The sequence below is a fragment of the Arabidopsis lyrata genome (genome assembly GCF_000004255.2).
Source record: "Arabidopsis lyrata subsp. lyrata unplaced genomic scaffold ARALYscaffold_6, whole genome shotgun sequence".
Classification (NCBI taxonomy): domain Eukaryota; kingdom Viridiplantae; phylum Streptophyta; class Magnoliopsida; order Brassicales; family Brassicaceae; genus Arabidopsis; species Arabidopsis lyrata.
In genome coordinates, this window is record NW_003302550.1 from 689,142 (window position 1) to 700,293 (window position 11,152).

The following is an 11,152-nucleotide window of genomic DNA, read 5'->3' on the forward strand; positions in this document are numbered from 1 at the left end:
TAATAAAAGAAAAAAAAACAGGAAATTTAACGACATACTATAACCGTATAACGGTATTATGTTGGGCCGGGCCCATTACAACGTGATTCACCACGTGGTCACACGTTTCCATACTTTTTTCTTTCCTGTTTTTTATTTGGGAAATTGGGACAGATTTGAAAAACTAATACTATATATATATATATATATATATGCAAATATGATCTTATTTTTTTGGAATGAAATATGCAAATATGATCTTTTTCGGAAGTTGTATAAGCATATATATTATTTTTCTATACAAAAATGTATTTATTTTGAAAGATGTACTATTTCGAAACACATCTTTAGTGGAGATTGAGAAATTGGCTGAGTCACGACTACCAAATATAATATTCAAATTTCTACATTTAATAAGAAAGCCAGAAAAATATGTTTTAAAAAATGATAATTGATGTCTCCATTGAGTTAAGTTATTACTCCTTCCGTTTCGTTTTAGTTGTCGTTTAAGGTTTTTTCACACAAATTAAGAAAAACATTAAATTTTCTGTTTTACCCTTTATTAGTATATTTTATAAAAAAATTCATTGGCCAAAACATTAAAACAGTAGGGATAAAACTGGAATTTTCACCAAACATTTGCATTGAAAACCTAAAACGACAACTATTATGAAACAAAATTTAAATCCTAAAACGACAACTAAACTGAAACGGAGGGAGTATAAATGATATATACATGTACCCAAAAACTTTTGTTTTATGCAAAAAAACTTGATATAGGTTTTTACTTTGAAGTAGTATTGTGTGGTAATCCATAATTAAATCCAACAGATTGCATGTTATTGACAAAACCCCATGCTAATTAAACAAAATAACTGAATTTATTAATGAGTTTGTGGCTTCGGTAACTGGGTCTTTTCACCTTTTTTTGTCCTTTGGACTTTTACCTTTATTGACTCATTGGGGGATATAAAGAGATGTTTAATTGTTTATTATGATTTCAGTTACTTTTTCAGTCAATCGTAATAATGGTCTTAAAACATATTTTGTGGATAAAAAGAAACAGACTCATCGGAGACAGACAAAACGTCAGATCGATGGCAATAATATTTATGTCAGAAAAAAAAAATTTGGATGTATTTACTTCTTTAATTTACTTTTTCACGACTTTTTTTTGTTTAATTTGCCTTTGGGAGCACCGACGGAATCTTGTCCGTTGCATTAGCCACTCTTCTCCCGCTAAAATTGGATCCACTTTTTTTTTTTTTTTTTTTTCTGGTAAATGGATCCATTTTAATCATTTTATAAATATTTTTTTCCGTCTAATAAATTTCCGTCAAAAGAGGATAGTATTCCCTCAGTTTTACAAAAAGTGTCATTTTGACACTTTTCACACATATTCAAAAATGAATTAAATATATAAACATATATGTATTTAATATAATCTTAATAATTTAAATATAAAAGATTTTAGTTTTGGATAAATGCCAAATTTAGAAATTAGTTATAAAAATTGCATTAAAAATATAAAACGTGTTATAAACTGTGTAATTTTATTAACACATAAGTGAGTATATATATGAGTTTACACGAAAACACATAGAAGGAGATAAAATCTAATGGGCATTGGGCCGGTTATGGAGTCCATCCATATGGTTTATAACAAAACGATAAATTTTTTGAAACAGAGAAATAATTCCAGAACGATATATACTTTTTATGAAACAGAGGAAGTATAAAACAATAAAGCAACATTTGCCAAAAAAAAAAAAAAAAAAAAAAAAACAAACTAGCAACATTATTTATTATTCAGACGAAAGATTACAATTTTCATTTTTTCAGCAAATAATGAATCTTTATAGCGACCAAAACCACTGGCCATATGAAGTCAATAATTCTAATTCAATGTCATCTTTTTGATCTTATAATTTCGTTATATATACATTTATATAATTGTTTACTCAATAATACCTTTATAGGATAAGACATCTCTCAACTAAACTATCCTCGAAAATTAGTTCACACTTTTTCTAAAATTCGAATGAGTTGTCTACAAATCATATTGATATATTTTGTATTTAAATTCATTGAACAATGAACTAAACTAAAGTCAAATTTTCTGGTTACTGTTTACAAGGCCATGGAAAAATAGGAAACAGAAAAATGTAAAGACATTCTGCGCATTTGGGCATTTTATTGAATAAAAACTAGATTTTAAGTTTGGCTAACCCTTATACGCTTCGTTTGGTTAAATCATTCTAAATTAAATTATGTACTATTCTCGTTTGGCATTTAAAAGACAAAATAAAAAGATCTTTAGGTATATGCATATAACTCAATGGAGACATCAACTATATTTCTTCTTTTTCCAACATATTTTTATCGCTTATCTATTATATGTAGAAACTCGAATATTAATATTTGTCAAAAATATTATATTGTCAGCTTTGAAACCAAAACTTATGTTGACTAATTAGTCAAATCAATAAAATATATAGTTTGAATATGCAACTGAAATTTTGAAAAATATCATCATTTTACACATAAGAAATTAGTAATTAAGTGTTTAAAAAGTAATTTAAAATATTTGACTGTTGAGTAATTTTAAATATCTATATATATTATCAATCTTGTTGATGTTTGCGTCTATTTTTATTTTAATATTATTGTTGTAGTACTTCAAAGCCTTTTCCATCTTTCAATATAGAAGACCCACGGATCTCGCGGTCAACGTCAACCATAAGGTCCATCCGTAACATATTAGATTCTAAGAAATAAATCGATACTTGTATTTTCTTAACAGTTACATGAAAAAAATTAATTCTAAATTTCAGTTTTTGTTCAGTAATTTTGTTGTCATAACCAAACAGTTGTTTAAGTTTAATTAAGATTTCGTTACGAAATAATGTTATTCTTCATTCAATAGTCAATACCATAAACCCGAAATACGAAATTACGATTGATTCATTTATCATACACGAGTAAAGAAAGACAAAATCTGATTATTAAGAGAAAAGAGGCTTATGCGATAATTAAAAGGCTGAAACTTATATTAAAAAACAAAGAAAAAAGCAATATTAATTAATTAGAAGAGGCGTTCCCTTTGTGATCCTTGCTAGCATTGTCGTCATTGCTGCTACGGTTTACCGGAGGAGCTGCCGGAGACGGCAGAGGGATCTGGTGGCGCGGCGGGTTAGTAGGAACGGAGGAGGGAGGATTTGCTGCGAGAGAGATATCGGAGAGATCGTCAAGGGAGATCGGAAAAACGCTCTGAGAAGGTCTTCTCTGGTGACGGCTTGGTCTCTCCGACATGGTTAGCTACAGATTCAGACAAAAAGGATTGGGAAAAGAGAGATAAGAGGAGAGAGAGAGAGAGAGATAGAGAGATTGTTGTGTGAGTGATGAGATCGGGAGATAGAGAGGGACTGTTTATATAAAGAGGGTGAAAAAACAAATGTCTTAGGTAGACAGTGATTATCCGAATTGAGAGCATGTATTGGTAAATCCTAGTATATTAAAAGAATGGAAAGTTAGTTTTACTAACATGAAAAAAAAAAAAAAGTAAATGAAACATGATTTTGGATGTCATATAATTTGAAGAAATTAGCATAGACTTTATGTTTTAGAAAAATCATGTAGCAAAATAAAAGCTCATTTAGTACAATAGATTTTACACAATGTGGATTTCGTGTTCGTTTATAACTTTGATTATAAACCTTTTACAATCAACCGCTTGAATATTTTATATCAATCAAATAAGCATTATTACCATCTATTTTGTACTGTTTATTTTTTTACCACTATATCGTTCATAAATATTATGTCATCTCTTACTGTGTTTTAATATATAAACTAGGAAGATCAAATCTTCTTATCAATTTTTTTTTTTAATTATGTGCGCTGTAAACTCTTTCCTAAGTAGTAAGAATAATATCTCAATGCATGGTCAAATGGTTCAGTAAATGTTCTGAGCATGGTCAAATGGTTCAGATATAAAATTATGAATTATACTTTTTTTAACAAGGAAAAAAAAAGTATATTTACACCAGTTCCTTAAAAGTTTACCTTTTGTTTGGTAAACTATAATTAAGATTGACCAAAATTTTGTATTTTAAGTATTATTTTTCTAGGTAAAATAAGTTACTACAATGTATCCATCACATACATGATTCCATGTGGTGAGGGAGATACAGAATTTAATAAGCACCATTAATTGTATTTGAATAGTCTTTACTTCAGCAATCTCATAATGTTGAAAAAGTTAATTGCAATTAAATGTAAAACCTCTCCAAGAACCATCATGGTTCATTGCATTTAGTGGAAACAAAATTGTTCATTGCATTTGATGAGAATTCATATATATAATTGGTCTGACAGATCTTATTATTTTTATTTTTTAAAAAATATTTTAAATTTCCGATAAGCTTTGTCAACAGAAATAAATTAAGAACCCAAATTATTGTATTTTCTTTTACTTTTCTTGTCTAGAGGACAAACATTTCTCCCCCATGTGAGGAGATGTCAGTCTCGTTGGAATTTAATGTTGTTATACTTACTATACGTTCCATAGAGCCATGCATACGACACGAATGCAAACATATATTTAATTTTCCGTGTCTGAAATTTCTAGTTGATAAGATAGATCGGAATGAGACAAAAAGATGGTGATTTTACAAGACGTATATTGCTGATATTTGTTATAAAAATAGTAGATATAATTAGTGATTGTTGGTACATATTCTTTTTGGTCAAAAGAAATATCTAAAATATATGAAATATCATTTTTTTTAGTTTTGTTTTCCAACATCAACTCTTTAAAGATTACAAGTTTTTGCTTATTGAACAATAACAAAGAGTAATACATGTGAACGATTGTATGATATGGATTCTCTTTGTGAAATGTAAGGTGAAGAGTACGAAATATGTTTTGGTTGAGTTGTGAAATGTTAATATGCTATTACAAATGATAAATTCGTGGGATATGGTTGGTGAATACATTGTGAAGCCCACAAATAAAGAGGTATAGATATATCACATGAAGAGTTATGGACATTGATACTTACATATACACGTGGATACATAATATGGAAATTCGTTCGATATCTAGTTAGTAAATTCGATAGATCATCAGTGTCCAGTAAATCAGTGACACTGATTTAGTGTCCAATATATACAAACATCCAAGCAATACATAATGTATAAGTATAATTTTCAATAATTTCTAAAGTAGCATTTAGTATCTTGTTTCAAAAAATTCTACCATTGTTTTTCTCCAAAATTTCACATATATAAATTGAGAAGAATTATTAAAAAATTAAAAATAGGTTCAGAATAATTTAGAAAATATTATTCAATGCTTAAAACTTTTCATAAATATTATATCTATTAATTCTTTTAATGTGAAAAAATCATTGAAACCAAGATTGCCAAATCAGCAATCATAGCCGTTGATTCACTTTCAATCCAAAAGCTAACATTCATCAACTGACAAAACCAACCAACCAACCAACCTCTTTTGCTATCTTACGCCAAAGCTCTCTTTCTTCCTCTGTTTGCATATTCTCCGGTCAGATCAAAATCAGAATCAAATCAAATTTCTCGCCGTATCAGAGTAAGGCAAGCCATGGATTCCGGAACCAAAGTGAAGAAAGGAGCCGCTAGAAGAAGAAGTGGTGGAGGTCATAAGAAGAAACCGGAAACCGGTTTCATAGTCGGTTAAATCCGGTCTATAGTTTTCTGTCGGTAGGATCGGTCGGTATCTTAAGAAAGGTCGTTATTTGAGCGTGTTGGTACCGGAGCTCCGGTCTATCTCGTCGCCGTCCTCGAGTATCTTGCAGCTGAGGTATCAAATTCCTGATTCATATCAACTTTTGATTCCGTCGGAATTATCACAATTTCATCGATTTTTACTCGAAGCTTTATATTTTTAAAATTTAAGTGTTTAATTTGTTTAAAATTTTAGTGAAAATCATTATTAATTAAATGAATTAAGTGTTAAATTTATATTACGTGAAAACATGCCGAACTTCGAACACCAAAAGCTTACAGATCAATTAAGGGCAGGATGTTTAGGCGCAGTTAGTTTTCGATGTTTTTGAAATTTAACACTTGAACTAATTTTAAAAAGTAATAGTGAAATTAACATGGATTAGGTTAAAAACATTATTTTCATAAAGTTTAATTGTTAAATTTGTTTTAAATTTTAGTAAAAATCATTATTAATTTTTAAAAATGAGTTTTAGTGTTAAATCTATATTACGTGAAAACATACCGAACTTCGAACACCAAAGCTTACGGACTAACTAAGGACATGATGCCTAGACGCGGTTAGTTTTCGACGTTTTTAAAATTTAACACTTGAACTAATTTTTAAAAAGTAATAGTGAAATAAACATGGTTTTGGTTGAATGCATTATTTTTAAAAAGTTTAAGTGTTAATTTTTTAAAAAATTTTAGTGAAAATTATTATTGATTTTTAAAAATGAATTTAAGTGTTAAATCTATATTACGTGAAAATGCCGAACTTCGAATACCAAAGCTTACGGACCAACTAAGGACATGATGCCTAGGCGCGGATGGTTTTCGATGTTTTTAAAATTTAACACTTAAACTAATTTTTAAAAAGTAATAGTGAAAATCATTATTAATTTTTTAAAATGAGTTTAAGTGTTTAATCATTATTAATGTTTGGTTGAAAGCATTCTTTTTTAAAAGTTTAAGTGTTTAATTTTTAATTTTTTTTAGTGAAAATCATTATTAATTTTTAAAAATGAGTTTAAGTGTTAAATTTATATTACGTGAAAACATGCCGAACTTCGAACACCAAAGCTTATACAGACCAACTAAGGACAGGATGCCTAGGCGCTGTTAGTTATCGACGTTTTTAAAATTTAACACTTAAAGTAATAGTGAAATTAACATTGTTTTGGTTGAAAGCATTATTTTTAAAAAGTTTAAGTGTTAAATTTTTTTAAAATTTAGTGAAAATCATTATTAATTTTTAAAAATGAGTTAAAGTGTTAAATCTATATTACGTGAAAACATGCCGAACTTCGAACACCAAAGCTTACGGACAAACTAAGGACAAGATGCCTAGGCGCGGTTAGTTATCGACGTTTTTAAAATTTAACACTTAAAGTAATAGTGAAATTAACATTGTTTTGGTTGAAAGCATTATTTTTTAAAAGTTGAAGTGTTAAATTTTTTTACAATTTTAGTGAAAATCATTATTAATTTTTAAAAATGAGTTAAAGTGTTAAATTTATATTACGTGAAAACATGCCGAACTTCGATCACCAAAGCTTACGGATCAACTAAGGACAGGATGCCTAAGCGCGGATAGTTTTCGACGTTTTTAAAATTTTACACTTAAACTAATTTTTAAAAGTAATAGTGAAATTAACATGGTTTTGGTTGAAAGCATTATTTTCTTAAAGTTTAAGTGTTAAATTTGTTTAAAATTTTAATGAAAATTATTATTAAGTTTTAAAAATGAGTTTAAGTGTTAAATCTATATTACGTGAAAACATGCCGAACTTCGAACACCAAAGCTTACGGACCAACTAAGGACATGATGCCTAGGCGCAGGTAGTTTTCGACGTTTTTAAAATTTCACACTTAAACTAATTTTTAAAAAGTAATAGTAAAATTAACATGGTTTTGGTTAAAAAACATTATTTTCTTAAAGTTTAAATGTTAAATTTGTTTTAAATTTTAATGAAAATTATTATTAATTTTTTAAAATGAGTTTAAGTGTTAAATCTATATTACGTGAAAACATGCCGAACTTCGAACACCAAAGCTTACGGACCAACTAAGGACAGGATGCCTAGGCGCGGTTAGTTTCGACGTTTTTAAAATTTAACACTTGAACTAATTTTTAGAAAGTAATAGTGAAATTAACGTGGTTTTGGTTAAAAGTATTATTTTCTTAAATTTTATGTGTTAATTTTGTTTTAACTTAGTTTTATTTTTAGTTATTAAGTTTTTTTTAAAAAAAAAAACAATTTAAAAAAAAACATTAAAAAAAAGAGAAAAAGAGAAGGGCTGGAAAAATTGACCTGTTTTAGTGGGCTGGAATTGTTGTTGTTGGGCTTTATAGGATCACCACTCACCGGCAAACGAATCACCGTCGCCATCTCCGTAGACGGAGAAGCAGAGCATCCATCACGCTCAGAGTAGTATTCTTCGTAGAGTTTCTTTGACTTTGTGCTGGTTAGAGAGAGAGAGAGACTGCGATGTCTCGACACCACATAAGAGATGGGAGTGATTTGTAAACGAAGATGAATCATCCTCATCCGTCAAAGAGCAACGAAAAAACCCACAACAAATAATAAGCGTTGGAGCCAAAGATGAAATATAAGCAACGCAAGCAAGAATCGAGCGAAGAAGATAATGCTACAAAATCAAAGCATGAAATTGCAGTCATTCTCACTTTATAACTCTCTCTCTCTCTGTGTTTCTCTGGTTTTTGATTATACTAAAACGATTAGATAGAGAAAAAGAGGAGACGCGATACTATATTTATAGGGTAGACTGTGTGTTTTGGGATTCCAAGTTTCCATTTTTTTTTACGCTTGTGCGTTGTTTCCTTTTTTCATTTAGGTTTGTGAAAGTTTAGAGCTTAGGTCGGTGATAATCTAGCCGTTAATTGAGTTGTTTTTTTTCTTTTTTGACCTTTTGCTTTAGAATCGTTGATAATCTAGCCGTTAACTTAATTTATCTAGAAAAAAGCAAAGATAAGAATGTTCTTCCTTAGGATTTTCTCGGGAAGCAAATAGATTTAAAACGGTTTCTCAATTCTTGATTCTTCCATTGATAATCACGTGAGGCTGTAAAATTGAACACCTAAATAAATCATCTTGACCTTTTGCTTTAGAATCGTTGATAATCTAGCCGTTAACTTAATTTACCTAGAAAAAAGCAAAGATAAGAATGTTCTTCCTTAGGATTTTCTCGGGAAGCAAATAGATTTAAAACGGTTTCTCAATTCTTGATTCTTCCATTGATAATCACGTGAGGCTGTAAAATTGAACACCTAAATAAATCATCTGCAAGTACTTCATTGAGGTACCTTGAGAAACATGTATCACCGTTCTCAGAATCGATGTGTTACATTGCAAATAACTTGGATTGATGTGCATGTTACAGATCAACAAATGTCCAGAACCCATCTTTTGAATTGACTTCTCACAGTAATCTCTAGGATGTTCAAAATCTTGCAGACTAATCTTTTCGACGAATGCTACTATCTTTATGTTTCCAAGCCTGATCCTTTATATATGTTGTTGATTTAGGTTCTTGAGCTTGCGGGTACGCTGCAAGAGTTAACAAAAAGAACCGTAGCAGTGAGTAACGACGAGGAGCTAGGGACGCTTCTCAAAGGCGTAACCATCGCACACAGTGGTGTTTTACCAAACAAAAACCCAATTCTCCTCCCAAAGAAGTCTGAAAAAGCAGCTACAAAGCAGTCCCAAGTCACCATCAAAGGCTACCAAATCTCCTAAGAAGCCATAGTTCTTCTTCCTCTGTATAAACTGAAATCTCTCTAATGTTTCTATCTCTCAGTAAAGACAGAACATAACATCTCTAACTTGTAAACAATGTGTCATGTTCAGAAATAAGAAATGCAACGTTTCATATAGATTCTAATCTTATATCAATCTTACGAATAGCAATGAAATAGGTCTACAGAATCAGAAAAATCGAAGCTTTAATCGAAAAAGAATTCATATGAACAATGGATTATTATTCAGGTATCATCATAAAAGATCGAAGATTTGATCAAAAGACAGAACAATAATCTATAATTTCGATAAATAAAATTAGATCTAATCTTTAAGAGCTTGTGAATTTGGTGACGGCTTTGGTTCCTTCAGAGACAGCATGCTTAGCCAATTCACCAGGCAAAACAAGTCTCACAGCGGTTTGGATTTCACGAGACGTGATCGTCGGTTTCTTATTGTACCGAGCGAGACGAGACGATTCCTGAGCGAGTTTCTCGAAGATGTCGTTGATGAAACTGTTCATGATTCCCATTGCTTTACCAGAGATTCCAATATCTGGATGAACCTGTTTCAATACCTTGAAAATGTAGATCTTGTACGTCTCCGTGCTCTTCTTCGTCTTCTTCTTCTTCTTTATACTCTCGCTCGTTCCTCCTTCTTTCGCGATCTTCTTCTCCGCCTTTGGTGCTGGTGCTTTCTCCGCCGGTTTCTTCTCTGCCTTCGGTGCCATTAATCGGAGATTGATCGATTGTGATTGATACTTCTCTGGGCAATGAAAGATGATGATGATGATGATGATTTTTGAGGGTTTCGGTTTTGAATTTATACGTTTCGTTGAATGATATATAATTGGATCCTGAAATATGGCATGGATCGCTGACGTGTCTTTTTAAGATGAGGAATTGTGTCATACTAATCAACGGTTAGCGCTGGAGTCGGCGGTTTATGTGGGCTTTATTGGGCCTTGACTAATATATTTATATGTGAAAATAGTTTAGGCCCGTTGAGAAAGTCGCCACGTGAATTTGTTTTTCGGAGTTTAATTAATTTGTGCGTTTGGAACATTTGAAAATCAAATAATATTTCACATTTTCCGAAATTCCAGTAGTCTTCTTTTCCTATTATTTATTATTCACTTTTTTTTTGTGGTCAGATAAAAAGTTTTCTTTTGTGATTCTCCTTTTTTAGGGATTTCTACTAGCTAGTAGCCGTTTGAATATTATGTTTGACAAGATTACCAATCAAATCCTATGATCACTTAGCAAATAAATTTCAGTGAGGTATTTTATATCTGCATGAACACCAATGTGTCAAAATAATAATAATATAAAAATAGAGGATCAGTACTATATCTTTACGTTAACCAAAATTGCATTTGAGAGAAGATATCTTCTCTAAATCAAATATTTTAAACTTAGAGAACTTTATTCACATGCAAAAGATATGGTGAAAGTGGTACCAGCTGATGGATGAGTTCGTAAGAAGTATAATATATACTTGACACTATAGTATAAGTGATTTTATGAACTTTTGATGATGTAAACTTTGTACCAGCTAATGTGTTTCCAAGAAACACTTCTTTCGACATATACAGTTACCAAACTTGGTGGTCCCTAAAAGTGTTCGGGAATCCAACCAAAGCCTTCCCAAGGATGTGGGGAAACTCC

At 30.6% G+C, this 11,152-nt stretch overlaps 2 protein-coding genes across 2 annotated transcripts; both read right to left on the reverse strand.

Moving 5' to 3' along the window:
* Window positions 1-2,916: 2,916 nt before the first annotated feature.
* LOC9307049 lies at window positions 2,917-3,449 on the reverse strand. Its single transcript, XM_021022661.1, has one exon. It carries the CDS (start codon window positions 3,289-3,291, stop codon window positions 3,061-3,063), a length of 231 nt encoding a protein of 76 aa, XP_020878320.1. The 5' UTR covers window positions 3,292-3,449; the 3' UTR covers window positions 2,917-3,060.
* A 6,164-nt stretch (window positions 3,450-9,613) lies between these two features.
* Window positions 9,614-10,369, reverse strand: LOC9307050 (histone H2B.9). The gene has a single exon (XM_002873015.2). The coding sequence runs from the start codon at window positions 10,213-10,215 to the stop codon at window positions 9,817-9,819; it is 399 nt and encodes a 132-aa protein (XP_002873061.1). The 5' UTR covers window positions 10,216-10,369; the 3' UTR covers window positions 9,614-9,816.
* Between the last annotated feature and the right edge of the window lie 783 nt (window positions 10,370-11,152).

Coding starts and splice junctions, on each gene's coding strand:
- LOC9307049 (XM_021022661.1), bottom strand. CDS start 3,291: ATGTCGGAGAGACCAAGCCGTCACCAGAGAAGACCTTCTCAGAGCGTT.
- LOC9307050 (XM_002873015.2), bottom strand. CDS start 10,215: ATGGCACCGAAGGCAGAGAAGAAACCGGCGGAGAAAGCACCAGCACCA.